This window comes from Lepisma saccharinum, chromosome 16, assembly GCF_977018435.1.
Source record: "Lepisma saccharinum chromosome 16, izLepSacc3.1, whole genome shotgun sequence".
In the NCBI taxonomy this organism is placed as follows: Eukaryota; Metazoa; Arthropoda; class Insecta; order Zygentoma; family Lepismatidae; genus Lepisma; species Lepisma saccharinum.
Window position 1 is genome coordinate 51,375,820 of NC_139244.1, and position 21,422 is coordinate 51,397,241.

At 37.0% G+C, this 21,422-nt stretch overlaps 1 protein-coding gene across 1 annotated transcript in view; it reads right to left on the reverse strand.

Moving 5' to 3' along the window:
- Positions 1 to 21,422, reverse strand: part of apolpp (retinoid- and fatty-acid binding glycoprotein apolipophorin) — a 117,726-nt gene that overhangs the window by 82,104 nt on the left and 14,200 nt on the right. Inside the window, exons 3-11 of the mRNA XM_083138159.1 lie at positions 16,166 to 16,368; positions 15,253 to 15,429; positions 14,775 to 14,924; positions 13,401 to 13,596; positions 8,700 to 8,946; positions 7,617 to 7,782; positions 6,829 to 7,005; positions 5,005 to 5,157; positions 1,654 to 1,801 (exon numbers count right to left, since the gene is read on the reverse strand). Of these exons, the coding sequence (XP_082994285.1) occupies positions 1,654 to 1,801; positions 5,005 to 5,157; positions 6,829 to 7,005; positions 7,617 to 7,782; positions 8,700 to 8,946; positions 13,401 to 13,596; positions 14,775 to 14,924; positions 15,253 to 15,429; positions 16,166 to 16,368 (1,617 nt within the window). The remainder of the gene's footprint in view (positions 1 to 1,653; positions 1,802 to 5,004; positions 5,158 to 6,828; positions 7,006 to 7,616; positions 7,783 to 8,699; positions 8,947 to 13,400; positions 13,597 to 14,774; positions 14,925 to 15,252; positions 15,430 to 16,165; positions 16,369 to 21,422) is intronic.

Here is a 21,422-nt window from a genome sequence, read left to right on the forward strand (position 1 = left end):
AATTCTAATTCAATTCAATTAAACGGTATATATATTTAAAATATTTAATTTAAGGTACGAGGTTAACATTTGCTGTTTCACATACTCAGACTCGAATTACATTTACAAACACAAGTCACAAATGATACGGGATATACTAATCTGGGAAAAATTATTAATTTTGAAAGAATTTCAGACTAAAATTAAACTAATCAGCTTCAAAGATATCTTGCAATAATCTTCTAGGCTGTCAGATAAATTGTCCTGCAAAGGACACTAACGAAGTAAATGGATTGAGAGAATTCTGCTTTATTTTCCATGCAGCTTTCTTTACCTTCCTCAATAAAAATGAAAGCTTAACTGTGAATAACTTGTCTCAGGGCATTTAGAAAAATGTATAAATTCAATGGGATTTGGATTAATAAAAGTTGCAATTTTTCACATCTACGGAGAAATATTAATTCTCAGTGAGTAGCCAACCCAGAATATCATACAGCATGTTCCGCTTAGAAGGATCAAGAAATAAATGCTCACTGTTTAAAAACAGAGGAAGATATTGTTATGATTTTCACTTTACAAGATACAGAAACTCTCCAAATTTATACACCAATAGTGAATACATGTGCTTGAGCATGCACGCTAATGTGTAATGCAGGAAGAAGTATTGCACTATTCAGTAGAGGAACAGATACGCAACACGACAGTAAGAATGTGGACAATTTAGATGTCTGCAGGGCAACTCAAGGTGCACACATCGAGTTGAATTGACCATTTTCCTAAACTTGGATTGATTGATTTGTTGTTTAAAGTCCACTTTATGCACAGTAAGGCTAATCGGGACTGGACCTACAGTTTAAAGTGGGATCCGAACCACTTGTGCCTCCACCGGGTATCGAACCCGGGACCCCTTGATTACAAGGCGACGACGCTACCACTGCACCATCGGGGAGGCCCCCTCCTAAACTTGGAGAGTTTCTATGTCAAGGTATGTAAAAAAAAATGTGTTAATAAACCATTATTTATACTTCAAATTATAAATTATTTCTTTATCCCTCTACACAGAATATGATGTATTTATCTGATATAAATAGCAAATATTTCATGGAGTGCATCAATGACTGATGCACAATTTTAGTTAATGCAAGTACTTCTCTGGTGTGTTGTAATTTTGTTTAAAAAAAGGTACATAATATAAATTTGCTTCATGAAAGCAAGAACTGTGTTTAAATATCAGAACAGTAGTATCTGCATTTTACCAATGAACTGATACGGAGACAAACCTTTATCAAACGATACTGATGAATAAGGATTATGCTGCTCTATTACTAGTAAGAACACATATTCTTGCTATTCCATTACAAATTTACTTAAATAATTCAGTCTTTATATTTACTTTTATTGTCCTTTATTTTCACATACTCAGTCAGACAATAAAAGTAAAATATGTTCACTCTTAGCGAATATATAACCCCACCTAACTATGACAAGCATCATGGAAGTGGTGTGATACAATTAGTCAATTTATGACTATACTTACTGAAATCTGCTCAGTATATATACGCTCTCTTCATGATATATCACATATTATCATGTACTGTTTTTGTAGAAATGGTGCTTAGATAAAAAAAACCTAAGCTAAGCCAAGCTAAAAAAAAACTTTGTCCACAAACTCACCTTGATTGATTGGTTCAGTATCGAGCAGATCTTTCAGTGCATTGGCTGTTCGTCCACAGGGGCAGTCAGCTAATAGGAGATAAGCCTTAATACGTATTTCTGAATCTTCTTCGCGGTCCTTCAGTACATTAACAGCAGCCTCTCTTACCTGCAATAAAAAAGGAGTGAATTTCAGACAAAAATTCTAACTATGTAAAACGGAAATAAATGTGAAATAAATAAGAGAAGTGCAATTCTACAAAGACACCCTGCACTTCAAAATATTATATGCATCTTGATAATACTTGTATTGTGTCAACTAAAAATGCAACTCCAGGCCAATTTATTTTGATTAAATCATCATGTTTCTTCCATGGAAAACTTTAAAAGTTGTTAACATTTTACACGTGTTGGAGAGATATAAGCAGGGCCGGATTAAGGTGGATGCTATTGATGCTGCAGCATTAGGCTCATTCCTGAAATAGGCCCAGATGAAAACAGACGAGAATTTTCCAAAAGCTGAATAATTTGTTTTTGCTATATTAACCTGAAAATAAATCTTAGAATGAAATTTGGAGTCCCAATTTCGGATGCCTAGACACAGCATTACTTATTATACAGTTACTATTATTCTTTGCGCTGTGACGTAACTATAACGTTGCTGTGTTTATTGTTCACCGAAGATTTCAAGCATCAGGCCCAATTTAGTCTTAATCCGGCCCTGGATATAAGTGAACTGAGATCAGAGGAGAATTTCTCATTTAGTGTTCATCCACATTTGGGCACTAAAGGGAGTGGGAGAGAGAATTTCAAAAATAAAAAAGGTCAATAATGTTACATAAAAATGCAATTTGACATTTTATTTGTTACTTCCATTTTGCTTATTAATACAGGGACCGACAGAAAAAGCTGACGATTTTGAAATGTGTATATAAATAAAACAATTAATGTAATTCAAGGTTTAATAATCAAAATTGCTACAAAAATAATTGCCATTTACAGTGCTTACAATAGTTTTTCTTTGTTTTGAAAATTGTGTTCTATAAATGACGACCATTCCCTACACATTCATGTAGCCTTGCTCTCATTCATTGCGAATATCTAACTTGAGATCACAAATTGTTGTTCAAATTGTTCAAATGTTCAAAAATGGTGTTTACCTTTGACACAATTGGATTGTTGTCTGAAGTCTTTCAACAGGGGAGTGGGGGGAGTGCTCATTGGCTTTGTAGCTCAACGGCATTTCAGTTAAAATGGAGCAGTGGACTGTGTTAGAAGCATATTTTAAAAATGGTTGAGTCCGTTGTCCAAACCCAACGATGGTTTCGAAGGGAGTTCCATGTCGATCATCACGGACGTGTACCCAGTCAGAACATGATACTGCTATGGGTCACAACTTTTCGAGAGACAGGGTCAAGTCAGAAAAAGAATCTCAATGGGCATGGTCCAGGAAATGGTTCCTGGATGTGTAGTGTCAAGAAATTGTGACGTTCCCTGGCCTCCTCGCTCCCCGGATCTGCCGATGTGTGATTATTTCCTCTGGGGCTACCTCAAATCAAAAGTGTATGGTGAAAGACCTCACACAATTGGTGATCTCAAGTTAGCTATTCACAAGGAAATAGTGGCAATTCCGAATGAAATGCTCGTGGGGGCGACTTCCAACTTAAAGGCAAGGCTACATGAATGTGTAAGGAAAGGTGGTTTATCATTTATCGGACACAATTTTCAAAACAAAGAAAATTTAATGTAAGCCCTGTAATTGGCATTTCAAAACCGTCAGCTTTTTCTGCCGGTCCCTGTATTTATAGTCTAATTTTTATTTAGTTGTACATAGTTAAGTTTCCTGAGGACTAATTATAATTATCTGGGGAGGGAGGAATTTGATTTAAAGGCTTGTTACAATACAACTACAACATAGCCAAATTGTTAGGGCTTTTATCTTTGGTGTAATCAGTCCTAAGTTTGATTCCTCGCGAGACCTTCAAAATTTCAGTGTTAAACAAGAACTTTGCGGGCAACTGAGGAGCTACTTAAAAGAAACAGAGACGGCTCCATTCTTGAAAGCCAGAAAACAAACAGTGAAGGTGGGACTTATGTACTGACTACACATTACCCAACGAGAAGCAGTTTGGTAGTACTTGGCCTTAAAAAGGCTGTTGCATCACAGAGTTTAGTATAAGTTTGTTATTGTGCTATGGAAAAGACCACATATATTTTTAATATATTGACATCATGAAATTAGTGTAATTGACAACAATTTTGTCACCTGGAATTGGTGGAGGCTGAGTGATCCCAAAATCATTTGGACAAGGAAACAGTTAGAAAAAAAAACTTCAAATCAGATCTGGGTTACCTATATGCTTATCCTCTGTATTAGTAACTAACAAGAAATGCAGAATAAAGATGATTCCTGAATTTCTGTATGCTGAACGCAATTAGATAACTATAGCATACCTCCACAAAAATGCAAGATGTAGATTATTATACAGGGTGTCTCATAAGTAATAGAGGAAACTGACACAGGTGAAAGTACACGATAATAGAAGCAAAAAAGTCTCAGTAAACATGGGTCTGCAAACAAGCCGTTTTCGAGATCATCCCAAATGTGTGATTACAAGCCACCACTGACTTCATTGTTTGTAAACGTCATCCTAGTTGGTAAAATGCTAATAATGTGTGCGAATGTGTGGTTACAAGCCATCACTGATTGCATTTTGTAAACACCAAGTGCTTTACTCCTTGTGCGGTCCAAGGTTTGTTCTTTATTTACAAAACAGAACATTTCCGAGAGGTGGCATTGCAATCAAACAGAACATTTCCAAGAGGTGGTACAGCTTGTACCCAAACATTCGCACACATTATAGCATTTTACCAACTAAGACGACGTTTACAAACAATGAAGTCAGTGGCAGCTTATAATCACACATTTGCGATTATCTTGAAAACGGCTTATTTGCAGACCCATGTTTACTGTGACTTTTTTGCTTCTATTATTGTGTACTTTCACATGTGTCAGTTTGCGCTATTACTTTTGAGACACCCTGTATATTACAGTAATACAGATATAATATATACCGTGTACATGTATTATTTTGAACAATGTCCTAATCTGATTTGAATTTGAGTTTTGTTATTTACCATCGCTTTTCTGCCTCTTTTGTTTAATCACGATGATGATTATATGAAATTGATGAAGACAGAACACTCAAAAAGAATGCCAGAATTCAAACCACGGCATAGTAATGTGCTGTGACGGCATGAAGGTGGGCAATGTATTAATGTCACTAGAAAATCAGTAAACAATTAACATCAGCAGGCAAGATGTAAGGAAAAGAGATAATTACATGGACTGCAACATAATGAATAACTTACCTGCTGGTTGCAGGTGTCTTTACGAGTAGCTTCCAGAGCTGCTACTCTCACACGAGCGCTCAGTGAGTGATCTGCAATGCAATGTTGTAGAGTCTGGGCAACTGAGTTGGTGAGATGTCCAGCATTTCCTATTGCTTTCAAAGCCACAATGACCTAAAAAGTAAAGGATAAAAGTTACTTTTAAAACATTAGTTACTACATATATTATTGTTTAGGTTGTCAGATGGTGAACACCTGGCTATGTTGCACAGTTTTGCTAACAAAAATATGAATGTGTATATCTGAATAAGCAGCAGCATACACTAATGCTTACTTCTCCTTTCTGCTCATATTTCAAGCATTTTACTCAAATTATGAAAACTTAATTGACATATTAAAAGAAATAAATGTGATGAAAAGGTGTGTGTGTTTAATTTATATTTATCTTATTTTACACAATATTACAACTGACTCATGCAAGTGTAAGATGTAGTATTACCTGATGTTGACTCTTCGATAAGATTAACATATTGGATAAAAACCAAAAGATAATGTGCACCATAGATATGAGTAAAACACATGTATAAATGTTCTGGGTTTATATGTATAGGAAGGATTCTTTCCTTCTGTTATTGTACTTATGATTACAAAAGCAAAATTCATACATTCCGAAATACGTATGAAATTTCAAATACATTTAATTTTATTTATTTAAAAATTTTAAAAAGAAATAATACCATCCCAATCATTAGTTGGTGCCATCTGATAGTGAGCCAGTGTATATTTTTAATCAACCCATTTTGATGTTTAACATAATATAAAATTGGTTCCAGCATGCAAAAACATAAATAATGGAGAAGTTTAATCCCAAGGTATGGCCCTATTAAGTAAAATCCTGCCATCTCAGAGTACTTTCACCACTTTTTATTTGTAATAACCGGTTGTATGCACACTAAAATAGTGAAAGAACATATGCAAATGATCACACCATGATACTTAGCACTCCTAACATAACAAAAATGAAGAAAATTAATATTAGCCCCAAACCTAACAGTCCTAACTTAATGACGTAAAATTATAAACACCAATACTCAATAACCAGAATTTCACAAAAATTTGGCTTCATAAGTTTTCAGTCTTTTATTTTCTAATACATTTATGAAATGGTAGGCACGGTCCTGTCGGCTGCTTTTGTGGAATCATGTTGGGTGCTACATTCCCTTGTGCTTCATACTAAGGTAACAGACATACTTTACTTCACGATAACACATTTCCATGAGTCAAAAACAAACACTCATAAAGTCCACGTGTTTACTTCGTTAACATCGAAGAACTAAAGAAAGCTGCCGCCACAAACGTGGGTGAGAATAAATAGCAGGCGAGTTGTTTTCGTCCAATCACACTCAACCTTCAATCAATGGGTGCAGCTGTCATTCTGCTCATCTACTCCACGTGGAGTCTCAGTCACATGACTGTGGATACGATGTTGCCGTACTTTGCAACTTCAATGTGACGACCATGGGAAGGTGTTTGTGCACGGAGGGACAAGGTGGCATAGAGTAGATGTGTGGCAACACTTTGTGTTGAATGTGATTGTTGCAGCTGGTGGGCGCACTCAGTGGACTTCAAAGCCAGCCGGTCGTTAAAGTAGCTAGCATGTCGACTATAACAACATAATCTTCATAAACTATGCAAAATATTTCACTTTCTCGAGGGGTTACAGAGGGTATCAGAAAAATGTTCATATTGGTGGATCTAAAGGAAAATGTTAATTACACATTTTATTATGGTCCCATCATATGGCATGCCTCGTCCTACATTCTCTATCAGCAAGTTTCTAGTTACCTGATCTTCATTCTGGTGAGTTCCAGCCTGGCAGTTGGTTCCTAGGCGAGCAGCCAATTTGTTCAACAGCTCTTCATACTCAGGCAGATTTTCACAACCATGCTGGCTACAGTATCTATCAGCCAATGCTCCGATTCCCAGGTATGCTGTTTTTGGTGCATCACCATCTAAAAGTTCCTGCAGTAAAATTCAAATATGATTTGTTAGAACAGAATTCAGCCTATATGTAAAAGTAAAGTAATAAGAACTAATTACATAAATAAAATACATAATAATGAACTTGTAATGAAGATGTGCCTGTCATTATTCACCTTCTTCTCTTTTGATAGATAATTTGTTTGTATGAATTGTATAATTTATTATATATTTCAGTCACATTTGGTTACTATAATAGGTAACTATAATGTTTAAAATCAACATTTGCTGTGATTGCGATTGCATTTATCTTATCGTATATTGCTTTACTGTTACTTTCCTAGTTGCCATGAAGAGGATGATTAATGAAAGAAACAGATGAAACTAAACTGAAGAAGAATTACCCAAACCAAGGCCAGGTTTCAAATCTGGAGCCTTCAGTAAAGAGTTTAGGAGTCAAGCACTCAACACATTTGGCCACAGAGGAAGTTCTTATTTAAATTTTCGCACTTACATCTCAGTTCCGATTTATCTTCCTTCCTTTTTTATTTTCTTGAAGTAACTACAGTAATTAATTAAAATACAATTAAGCAACATATTCTATGTGAACAGAATAATAATAATAATAATAATAACAATAATGAATAACTCACCGCTACATCATGAAGAGAAGCCTTGTTTGGATGTTTGGCAAGTCCAAAGCTAACGTAAAACACCTTGGCTCGTAATCCTGTGATTTCTCCATTCTTCAAGAGCTCGGCAATTGCTCGCACTGTTTCTCCAGTACCTGCACTAAGAAGTGCATCTGAAAACAGTTTCCTGTAAGACAGAACAACATGCAATAAGAACATGACACACACAAAACTATTAAAGATAAAATTTTATTTTCATGCATGGGTTAATCAGTTAAATTGCAATATATCTATAAATAATATGTAACTTGTTTCCACAATTTAGTGATTTATTGATTTTTATTATGCAAAATGAAAGGAAAATAATGTATGTGTACCATTGAGTAAAGAGAATGTGTTACTTGCTTATTAGTAGTATCTCTTCCACAGAATTACAAATAGCACAAATACGTACTACTATTTTTAACTTTTCATTGGAAATGCAAGGTCAGAAAAATAGAAAACACTGGCATAGTCTGAAAATTTGACCTAGCTTACCACAACAGTTATTTATTTTATATATACTGCTGGACAATGAAAACAGGACACTTTAATATTTGACATCTGAATTGCAATAACAGCTCGCAGGTATATTACAGAATGTTCGGCAGATCATGTAGTACCATATGCACCATTCATAGGCTCGGACTTTGTTTATGCATTCGTACTTAATTCAGTTTCTGCAACATTTAGTTAGCCCTTGTACCAGAGCTTTTATCGACCCATTGCGTTATCACAAAAAATGCAAGTGTCCGGTTTTTTTTGTCCAGCAGTATATTTATGTATATTAATTATATAATAGAAATAAAACACACACTAATGGAAAAGTAGGTGAAGTGATTAATATATGGTAGGAGGAGAATTAGCAAACAGAATAGAAAGCACTTTCTGCTTTGCAAATAAGATATTGAATTTCCAAATATTAATAATGCAAAGTTACGAAAGGCAGATGACTTTCAACTACCAGAAAACAAAAAATTTAGCAATCTGAGCTGAGCTTCTACACACAAAGCACCTACATGTTAATATAGCCATAACAGCTGCTTCAGTTTCGACTCAACTTACTTTGCTGCTTCACTGTTGGGGAATCCTGCACCAGATCTGGCCTGGTTGTAAACCGAGAGAATGTTTTCCTTAGTGCTTCCATGAAGAACATGAACAAGGCGGGCAAAAGATCTGGCTGCTCCTGGTCTCACCGTCTCGGCAACATTTTCGTATGCTCTCTTCAGAGCTTGCAGAAGGGCATTTGGGTTATCAGATGAAGATGATGTGGCATGGTGATCGAAGAGGATGCTTCGTGGGGTAGAAATAGCTGCAATAAGAGAAGTTCATAGTAATTGGAAGGTATTAGTATTACATTATACAGGGTGATTCATGTAAAACTCATTATACAGGGTGATTCATGTAAAACTAAGACATTTTTTTTCTACATGGTTTAATTTAAACAGGGATACATTGTAATGTTGTTTGTTAATTTAAGATGATGAGGGATGTATGGGAAATATTCAAGAGACTGCATAGCAGTGCAAGATTTGGTATCTGTCATCGACATATTGGGTCAGTTGATGTCAAGATGCAATACATGCTATGTATTTCTTATGATGTTTGTTGAGCAAACATGTTCAAATGAGTCCTTGGTGCTAATCTAAAGTTTCTTTGAGGACCGGAAAATTTCCTGAAATTTATGGCAACCAAGAAACCACCTTGCCGACTTCTTCCTGTGGAGTATCTTATGGAAAAACTGAATGCTACATGTCCTCGGACATTGGATGAATTGAAGGAGAACATTGCAAATGAAATCACCAGCAATGACATCATCATACTCAAATGACTGCCTAGGAACATGGTATGGAATGTCCAGCAGGCGCGTATATTCTAGGCTACCTAGGCTATCGCCGAAGCCCATATTAAAATACAGGAAATAATCGACTAGCAAATTTAACCGATGCTTCAATCTCACGTAACGACCACGGGGGAAAGCGCTAGTGTAAGGTCGTCTTTATTTATCGCCAGGCTTCTTCGTCTGAGGATAAAGTCTTTGAACCAGCAGGCGGTCCTTTCAACCCATGACGTATTTGTGCTGGCAGGGACGACCTTGGTGGTCCCTGGTGTTGGCTTCCAACCCCAAGCGCTGGAGAGTGAAGACTTCTCTGCATCCTGGCGATGTTTGTAGTGTTGCCAACAATGGAAATACGAAATTCGCTAAATCGCTGGAAAAAAATATATAGACGGAGGTGCCAATGCAAATTATTCAAGCTAGAGGAATGGCTCATGAAAATTACATCACCTTCCCCCCCCCCCTCCATCCCTTCGAGCATTGCCCGTCTCTCTTCCAGTTCCATGAATTTCGTCACATACAAGCATTATAAATCCGCCAAATTTAGTGATTTTCCCCTGAAGGTGGCACTCTGCTTCTCCATGAAATTCGACTGTGGTCGCAGCTATATGGGACATTCTGATGACGTCAGCCATGTTGCCATCCTGTTTACTTCTGTTTCAAGCAAACCCCCTCCCACCTTTCCCCGCTGTCAAAATGGCAAAACCTTCGCCCTCGAGGTGGGGGTTTTGGCCCGAGTCATCCCAATGAAATACGTTTGGCAACATAAACAATCCATGTTGTCATAGCAACCATTCACGCACGTGTTTTCAACCACGCGGGTCGGTGGTGGTTTCCGCAAAAGGAAGGGATATATGGTCAAACTTGTTGTGTCCGAGATCCGAGTTCTTTGTGTCGCCCGCGTATCGTGTTCATGGATGGGAATCCTTTTGTTGTGCTGTGTTTTTGTTCCGTGAGCGTGTGAAAATGGATTTAATCACCGAACTTGTCTCCAAGACGCCATTCTCACGGCTTCCTTACGAGACAGGATGCAAATAATAGAGATAGGTAGGCCTCTTCCACCTCTTCCGGACCTTACAGTCGTGCAGAAAGACAAAAATAAGATATATATTAGGCGTTTTCACGAGACCAGCTACCAAAAATATCTTTGGTTGACTGGGTCGAGTGCACTTAATAAGTCGTATTGCTGGGCATGTTTGCTTTTTTCTACCGACAAAAGTCCTTAGAATACAACAGGATTTAGTAATTGAAACTATTTGGTAACTGCTTGCGATAAACACCAAAAATCACTTAGTCATAAACGTGCGTTCAGTAACTTACAGACATTCGGTTCTCAAAGAATTGATCATTCCTTGAATTTGCAAGAGAAGATTGCTGACAATTTGCATAATGAAAAAGTGAAGGAAAACAGAATTATTATAAGAAGATAAATTGATGCAATAGCATTTCTGGGGAAGCAAGAATGTGCATTTAGGGGCCACAATGAGCAACACAGGGACAAGCGCGGCTTAGCAATTTAGCTATAATGTCTATTGAGAAAGGGGTTCTAATCAACATCAGAAATTCATGTGAGGACACATTCTTCGATAAAGTGACAAAAAAATTCACGGAAAAAGAGAGAAGAATGGAGTTTACCTTCAAGTAAGGTAAGAAGTTAATTATAATTCATACTCGCATGAAGGTCCTACATATTGCATGTTATAGACCGCTCCTCTTTATAAATAAGCATGAAATAGTTTATGTCCATTGCCTACTATTGTTGTTTTTAATGGCAAGATATCGATGTAAACAAAAAAAAATCCAAAATGAATGAGGAAGAGCCCCCCCCCCCCCCCCCTCTTTTTTGCCGGACACATTTTCATTTAAAATGCAAACACTACTATATCTGGAGATAGCCCTGATCTTGGTCTCAGCATACGCCACTGATGTCCAGATGCGCCATCAGGGGAGAGGGGCATTTTCAGCATGTAATAAAAAGGTAAAGTGCTCCCCTGTGCATAGCACCACATCATGAAGGCGTATAGGGGGTGTGGGGGTAACGCCCCATACTTTCTTGATCCGGTCGTGGTTAGGGTGATGTGATCAGCATCACGCCCCTGACCGCCTTTACCCCCAAGGGTTGCCCCCAGGTACCCATGTTATTCGACGCTGGGTGGGTGCCGGGACCACTTCCAACGTTAGAAAATTCAGCATGTAATGTAAAAGTCAATAAACTCCAATCTATGCTGCATACATAGCTAGCTTTATTCTTTTTCACATACATTGATAATGAAATGTGTCAGTTTTATAAGAATCACCCTGTATATATAATTATAATAAATTCAACCAACACTTTCTGATACTGATACCACTGGTAGAAACCAACTCTAATCAACTTAGCCCTAAATTACACTGTGTTTATTCGTGATTTATTATATCTCATTATGTATTGAACATAATTTACTTTAGAATATCTACTTATGTAACACTGCCAAGTTTTTCCATTAGTAGATCTATTTCCTCTTCCCTTTTGTAAAATAGATCTACTCATGGAAAAACTTAGCAACATTCACCCCAGGTTAAAATAAACAATAGAATGGGAAAACCAAGGCATCATTAACTTCCTAGATCTAATCATCAAAGAGAGGGGCACCAAATTCACCACCACGGTCTATAGAAACTCCCTTTCCAACCACCCACCCCAACATAAAGCCAATGTATGGCTTAACTTCTACAGAAGAGCCTACTCGCACTGTTCAAGTGAAGAAGATTTGAAGGAAGAAGTTACCACAGTGACGGACATAGGACTTTAAAATGGATACACAGTACATCAACTCTCTACATGGTGCAGCAAAGCAGAAAGGCCGTACTTACAACCTAACCTACTCTACCCAGCCAGCAGTGATAAAGCTAAATGGATTGCCTTCCCTTATCACCAGACTACATCCAACTGCCTAGCCAAGACCTTGAAACAATATGACATAAAACTCGCACACAAACCAATGAACAAAGTAGCCAGTGCAATAAGCAAACACAAGAGATCGTTCCTTTCCCCATTAGACAACCCAGGCGTATATGGCACCCAGTGTGAGTGCAACTCACACTACATTGGCAGATCCATCAGATCTGTCAACGAGCGTACGTATACAACAGCACTTAGCGGACACAAAAAAATCCCAACCCACTACCAGACTTGCAAGGCACCTCAAGTTAAACAAAAACAGGATCCAAAAAGTTTCAGTTAGGCACACATCACACACCCTAATTGACACCAAAAATCAAAGAGACGCATGCAATTATGCACTTTCCGCACGAGCTGAATATCGACAGTGGTCAGGCTCATCATGTTTGGCTCCCGCTATTACAACAGCTCAAACCCATCGCACGCAGCAGACGAAATGGCTACACCAGCACCCCTAGCGGTAGTAGAGGAAACAACAACAGAAACTGGAAGTCAACCTAACAGTAAAGCATCGAGTTCCCAAGTGGATGGTGGCAGAGGCCACTGAAATTAATAGAACATTTACAAATGTAAGTTTCGCAGATATATCTTTAGTAAAATATATAATTCCGTCATTGGCATATGAACAAGGGGCCACACCATATTTTCCTGCCCTATTGCTCCAATGACCTAGAGGATGGCACCCAATCCATATTTTCCTGCACTATTGCTCCAATGACCTAGAGGATTGCACCCAATCCATATTTTCCTGCCCTATTGCTCCAATGACCTAGAGGATGGCACCCAATGCATATTTTCCTGCCCTATTGCTCCAATGACCTAGAGGGTGGCACCCAATCCATATTTTCCTGCCCTATTGCTCCAATGACCAAGAGGATGGCACCCAATCTTGCATCAGTATACAAGTAGCATCTATTTGAGTCCTCTGCAAAATTCTATTATAGGGTATTTAAAGCTACAATTTGAAACAGGATGGCATAAAACATACCTGGTGGTGCAAAAGCAGATTCTTGGTGAGATTTAAGTTCCAATCGTGTTGTTACAACAGTTCGTGCACCTTTGTCTTGATTTGAGAAGGGTCTGTATTGGTATTGTTCCTTGCTCAGTACATTTTGGATGATTCCATGGTTAATTCTCTGTTCCACATGCTGTTCACCACTGGTAAGTGGGAGGGACTGGAAGTCCTGCAATGAAAATTATGGAAAATTATTTTCTGTTGTGCTAAGCTAATTTAACATTAAAGGCAATGTGGGTCAATTTGCAAAATTTGTATTAACGTCTGCAAACATTAGGAGTAAGTGTCTTCGAATCCACAGGGTGCCCCGTAAGATTGGACCCATAGGAGTTTTCAACAGGATGTCACCCCTCCACATTACGTGCTTACTGCATGACATTACCTAAACACAGTTGGACTGTACGCTGAGGATAAATGAAGTGGCCTCCAAAGAACCCAGATCTCACTCCGTTCAATTTGGTTTTGTGGGGGTCAAAATTTAGAGCATTCTCCTTCTTAAAGGTGTGTGAGCAAATTTCTGTAGCTGTGATTCACAAAGTATTGTGTATGCAACACAATGACAAACACATTGACAAACTCTGTAATTCTGTGTGTGTTTTATCCTCTGGGTACAGATGTATGTGACACCCTGTACTTAAATTGTTCTTCATGAATAAAGATAACCATGCTGGAAATTTCTACTCATTACAGTAGACATAATCTACTGTTAATGAACTGTGCCCTACTGTTCTTGGAATTCTACTGAAACCCAGTGGTTTTGTACTGAACACCTTTAGTAAGACTAACGTACAGTTACAGTACAGTACAGTAGAGGAACTACAAGTTAAAATAACCTCTTGAGTATTATATTTAATATGTATGTAGTGTGTATAGCTTAATATGATGTCTGTACATATAAAATTTTATTCCTCCTATTTAACAATTTTTATTTATATCTTTTTGAAAATCTGAACACAGTAGATGTTTCCAAACACCTACTGATCTACTGAAAACAGCAGATAAAATTTTCAGCAGGTAAGTTAATCCTTTTAGCATTAAATATGAATTTAAAAAGAGGAAGTAATTAAAGAAGCTTAAATTTTACAATTGAACCAGTGACATGAACAACATTTCGATCAATAAAAACCAAATGTCTCACAAACAATCATAATATTCAGTCATATTGCTTTTTCTTATATGCTGTACTTCGAAGTGGAAGCTTCACAGCTTAGAAAAGGTTTCCATCTGCCCATAAAAGGCATAACTAATATCACTACCATATCAATATCACGTAGATGGGATATTTAAAATTAAAAAAAATGATATTATATAATAATAAATTATCAAAATGTACTTAAATATACTTACAGATGACACATAATAAGGAACAGACTTGGCAGTATCATGAACGCTTTCCCTGTGAACACACGTATTCAGATCTCTTGACTTGGTAATAATGAGGTCACTTCCATCTCTTGTTGTCTTGTATTGGGTTGGACAGACTCCAAAAATGTCAGTCTATGGGAAAACAACAACAAAAATTACTACAAATATTTAATGCTGTAACAACATCATTCATTAAATATACATCCTGTAGTAAATTTGACAATTTATTCGAAGGATTCGTAAGCTGGAACAATATTAAAATATCTTCAAGCACACTGAAGAAGATGGTATGATTATAACTTTTAAAAACTGCATGAAATGTGTATTACGTCATATTAAATTTATAAAAATTCTATACTTTCTTTTAAGTTTCAGTATATACTGCATATTGCTACCTGCAAAATTTGTGGTGAATATTACTTTCTTCATCATAACTAATTGTATATAAAGAGGAACCTACCTCAGTAACCTTCTTTCCACTCAATGTAGCCACTTGGAGCAGAGATATGATACCTCTCTTCACATTAAGGCCTGCAGGTTGTACTTCCTCCTGTGTGCATATCTGATCATCCACAATACCATCTTGATAGGAAAATTTCACAGGGTTACCTTCAAGGCCTTTCAGTGTAGAATACTGCTGTAAAAAAGAGTAACAGATTGTTACGTTCTGTCGAAAAAAATAACTACAATTTGTGAAACCATTTAATTCCTCATTTCTGCAAATGTAACTGAATGAATACACACACACACGCACATGTTATTACATTATCCAGTATGTTATCAGCACATGTGCCTGATACATTAAACTAACTCCACGTAGCAGCGGGCATGTGAACTACGGTGTAACGGCAAGAGTGAGAAAAACTGTGTTCCTGTTTCGACTGGTGCTGGTTTCATTGTGGTAAGTGCAATGCAATAAATTACTCTAACCCCGAAGAACATTATGAAATGCTCTTAATGTTATTTGGATCGTGCATAAATATATATCTGTATGTGTGTGTAAAAAAACTACATGTTTAGAGGTATGTATCATACACAATTGCCTAATTTATTTGGCTCTTATATAGGGCTGAGCACATACCAGTGCCAAAGTATCAGCAAATACAGGTAGTATCAGTATTGGAAGGCATCAAAAAGTTAAAATAAACGAACAATATGTAAAATAATTACTACCTTCTAACTTAATTATGCACAATTTTTATGCAAATTACAATTTTAGATTTTTCGCTCACAATATGCGATAAAGTTATAGCAGTGCTTCAATTTTAAAAACTGAGATTCAGGGGCATTTTAACAACTAAAGCCCTTTGCGGATTGAAAACATTAGCCTTCTAACAGTTGTATCTACCTGGAATATGTATTCTTTTTTTTACCTCTCCATCCGGCCCCTCCACTTGAATGTTCTTCAGCGTGAGGTAGTAACTGCATTCCTGCTGAACAGAAATGTCAGCATCTGCAGTGAGTCGCACCCGGCTAGGCTCACTCGTAGAGCCTGATAACGTGGTCTCTGCAACTGTGTCAAAACTATAAACATAGTTATGACCACTTTCGTAGTGGAAGCTTGATCCAAATAGCGCTACAAAGAAGAGAAAGAAAACATAGAATGACATACGGTAAATTAGAGTATGGAAAATTAATAAATTTAATTAAGATTGTTAATAATTAACACATTCCCTGCCACGGCGGTTTCACCAATTCCTTCCTCCTGGACCAAAGTGGTTATTGGACTTTATTTCGCAAATTCACTAATTTCACTTTTTTCTCCATTAAAAAATAGAACAACAGCCAAAACACTTTCATGTGCACTCGACTCCCACGCCTTGTTGCACATGGCTTATGTGCATCATTGTTATACTCGTGGCCAACGGCACCCTAGGAACAACAAAGTGCAAGCCACATTTTTTGATCATAATGACCAACATGGCATGATTGGCAGGGTCCGAAATCCTGGGAAGGACGGGGGGATTTCCCCCCACCAACAATCTTGGCCTCAAAAATCCCCCCCACCAAAAATTTCCAGGGAGAGAGTTTTTGTTACAACAAACACAAAGATAAGCAATTACATTAATTTCTAATAAACTGTACTAAGAATAATATCGAATAGATACACAAATTAGTGTAGTTGTGAGTATTCAATGCTTTTCCTCTCTCAAGAGATCATTAAGAAATCTACATCATTACGCACAATAAAAGTAAAACAAGAATGCAAAACAATAATAACTATGAAATCTGATTGATTTATATTAACATTAAGCAAAATCTTAATAAAAACTTACACATAATAAAACCACTTCAACTATTTCATAATTTAATAACATCTTTAACCAGTTTGTATAATATCTGATATATATATAAAAGTAACAAATTTCTTTCTTTTTGTGTAATTAATAATAACAATATATTTTTAATTTATTATTTTAGTTTTACTTTTAATAACATTATAAATATGTATATCGTATAATTTATATGTATGTTTGTGGGGGAAGGAGGTTTGTTGATTAAGATCTTTCTCCCCTCCACCAGTCTTAAATTATTTCCCACCCTGATGATTGGTGTGTGCCAGTTTCAGTCGTTATGACCGACATGGCAAGAGAATGTGTAAAACTCCACAAAGCTCAGGAGAGGCACTAAAATATTTTGTGATTTACATGAACTCACCAAATATCTGACACCGCCTCATTCAACACTGAGGTAAGACAATTTAAGTACAATGTAAGTAAAGGTTAAAGCAGGTTTACTTCCTTTCTGGCACTAGAAGCACTGATTATTGAAGTAGTGTTAAGGTGATGTGTAACAATTTTGCACCAGGCACGCATTTATTTCAGTATCATCGGAATGGGCACTGCTACTAAAGAAAATCCACGCATAATTTGAGAGTATGAATGGAACAAGTGGAAGCGGTTTTTAAAGGTAGATACCGTGTTTGAAAAATACGATGAATAAGTATTTACAGAATCCCATGTATTCCTTATGGAGAAACAACTTCAAATTCAAGTTGAGGCTAAAGAAATGTCAGTTTCGACTCTATCTAGTGAAAATATCATCTTCAATGGATCTTCTACCCAATCATATGTTCTTTTTCGCCATAAGAAGTTTGATATTCTCAAAAAAACGAATAAAATAATTCCCCAATAAGCGTAATGCATCTCCTTGCCTCCTACAGGCATTCTGGCCGTGTTGCCAAACCTGATGTACATAAAAGAGCTAAATTTCACCTTAAATTGAGCTAAAGTTGAATTTCAAGGAGCTAGATTTAGGAAGGTTGGATAAAGTGTCTCCCATGGTAACTTTAGTTGTCAAGGGGGTTGGGGTCGCTGCTATTACCAGTAACTTTAAATGACAATCATTCATCTCAATATTCCACAGATGCTCATATGAAATCGAAAATAAGGGATTACCGGATAACAATATTGTCATCTTCCCCTAAGCCACGGCGCTATATAAAAGTAGCTGGGGAGGTAAGAGGGGGTGGGGCAATGCAGCCAATATAATTTCACGTCACGTGCAAAATATCGTACTCATGGCAAAAGTTGGTCTATGTGGGCCAGGGCTACTGATGACATCATAGTGGGACAGGAGGCAGGTGCCACCGTTCACATCCAAATGAGTGCACAAAAGAGCCAGATCTAGTTTCAAAAGAGCTTAGTTGGCAACAGTGCTCCCCAGCTGCCTCAGAGAGAAGGATCTCGGGGAAATTGTCATTCTTCCACTTAAGGAATTTATTATGCACAGTCACGGACCCTTCTGGGTTGTAGCAACCAAATTTTACACGTAATTATATCATGACATTGTGATCGGATGGTCTGGACCCTCCCCCATTAACTGACTGGTCGCCTCCTAGTGGGTAAATTTTCAATTTACAGGTTTCAGAATTTCTCAATTGACATGCATGTAAATAAATAACTCTTACATAATAATTGATTAACTTTTTCCATTCAAAAATGAAGTTTAAGTTATGCATTAGTTTCCTAAACAAATATTTACCAGGTTGGTGGAGTGGTCAGCATTGGCAGCATGTGGTACAAAATGAGGTTAAAACCTGTATAAGGCATGGATGTATCATTCTCTTTCATCAATTCATCATTTATCCTTATCATCATGATCAGAAAAGCAACACAAATGAAGAAAATAGAAATAAAATAAATAAATAGTAAGATTCTCTAAAAAAAATGTCATATTGAGCATGTAGGTGAATTTGGTTACTATACATTTTAGCCCAAATTATCCACTTATGTCTCACTTTTTGAAATTCTCCATTTACAATTATTTGATACACATGAGCATGTGAATAAATATGTATACGAGGGCCATATCGAAAGTAATGCAAAAGTGGTCATAAACTCTTTATTAACCGATGTAGATCGTTTAAATTGCACATGTAGTTGGAGTGTTTCAGAATCTTTGTCTACCTTGCAGGTGAATAATGGATTCCAAGCAGTAGCAACGTGATGTCATAGAGTTCTTGACTTAGGAGGGGTGCAGGCTGTCCGACATCCACAGAAGGCTACAAAATGTGTACGGAGATGACACCATTGACAAGAGCAATGTGCACAGGTGGATGAAGAAGTTTACAGAAGGGGAAACCAGCATTGAAGATCACCAACTGCGACCACTGACATGAATTGTCAGCGAGTGGATGAGTTGATTCGCATGGACAGATGTCCTTTCTCCTTGATTTCCTGGAATCAACAGCAACCGGTACATTGAGACACTCCATAAGCTTAGAGAAGCCATTAGGAGGAAGAAACCACACAAGAATCTGAAAACGATCCAGATTCACCATGACAATGCGCGACCTCACACCTCTTTGGCAACAAATCAGGTGATTGGCAAATTGGGCTGGCCCATAGTCCCCCATCCAGCATACAGCCCAGATCTGGCACCCTCTGACTTCTACTTGTTTGGTCCAATGAAGGACAGTCTTCGGGGACAACGATTTGATGACACAGACGAGGTGAAAGCGGCTGTGAAGAAGTGGATACGACAGTGCACACCCAACTTTTTTCAAAGAGGATTCGAGAGTTAGGTTTAACGATGGCGCAAATGCATCACTTTAAATGGAGACTATGTTGAGTAGCTGGTTTGTATAGAGGAAGAGTCACTCCAACTACATGTGCGATTTGAATGATCTACATCTGTTAATAAAGACGTTATGACCACTTTTGCATTACTTTCAGTACGACCCTCGATAAACTGGGAATAACTAAATTTTAATATTTTTTTTTAGTATTAATCTTACGAGTTTTATTCAAGAGAGTGGTAATTATTCATCTTTATATTCTTTCAGCTACTATGACCATGGTTAATCTCTCAGTGGAAAATCTATGGCCATGCAACGTGCACAAGAAACAAAAACATTGCTTGTCACACAGAAAACAGTTGTTTTTCCAGATAAGCAACTTGGTTTATGAAAGGAACTGTGACAACATCCTTTCCAATGATCATAGGACATGTTTGAACTTGACCTGTATCTCTATAAATATTGGCTTCAGGTTTTATTTGGAACAAAGAGTCATGATAGGAAATCAAAATGGAAACGAACTGTTTATATTTACTTTTCCGGTGACCTTATCTGTAAGCCTGGAAGAGTGTATTCACAAGCTCCATGTTTTGATGTTGACCTTATCTGAATATATCTCAAAAACAATATAGTCCACAGTAGCACAATCTAAAATAGGCACCGACTGTATGATCCCTGAACCATTTGAATCCTTATATTTTATTCTTTTAAATCTATTAGGTTTTGAAATGGCTTAATTTTCATGGACTGAAGTCAATATTTTAAATTTGTAAAGTACAGGCAGAACATGGAACAAATACGTAGATCTAAGGATCTTAAACTGATTTTCTGAACTAATTGTTTTGTCTAGCAACAGAATTACAAATTTACATTTAAAATATTCTACATTGAACTCTTATAAAAATAAATAAGTCAAGGTATAAAAATAATAAAGTGTAAAGTGTTGACTGAAGTGAAAACACATTAGCCCGTAGTCCCTGGGACCCACGGCCTAGAACAATGCTCTTGTTCTCTGAAGCAATAACATGTACTTTCCTCTCCTTTTCGGTAGCTTCATATTTTGGAATATCACATAACCTGCGAGCGCCACTTCGCTAGCTGCATTTTAATTTTTGAGCAAGAAATCTGTGGGTCCCACAGACCATGCAACGCCGTTTGTGTAAGTCTTTTAGCAAGGAACCTGGTACGAGAATCATAGTCGATGATCCCTTTTTTAGTGACACATTTGAATAAGTTGGAAGTGGAAGCGAATTATCCTATCTGGACTCTGATGAAAGTGATAATGAATTACTTATCTCCACTGACTATCGCTACGATCAATTATCTTATCCCCCTCATTTTGACATTGTAAAGAAATTTTTTTCTGTGAATTTTTTAATATGATTTTGTTCTCTTTGGGTAACTACGTGTATATTCTGTGATAATTGAACAACTAAATGATTTTTGTATCTTAGGGTCACATGAAAATGTATTTACAGATCCGTTTACAGAAAACAGTCAGATTCTTGCAGCTTTAGATAAACTGAGTTATAAAATCAACAATAACAGAAATAGTGGACAAAAGTTCATCATAATTCCATAAAGTAGGTCCAAAATATATGATAATTTGT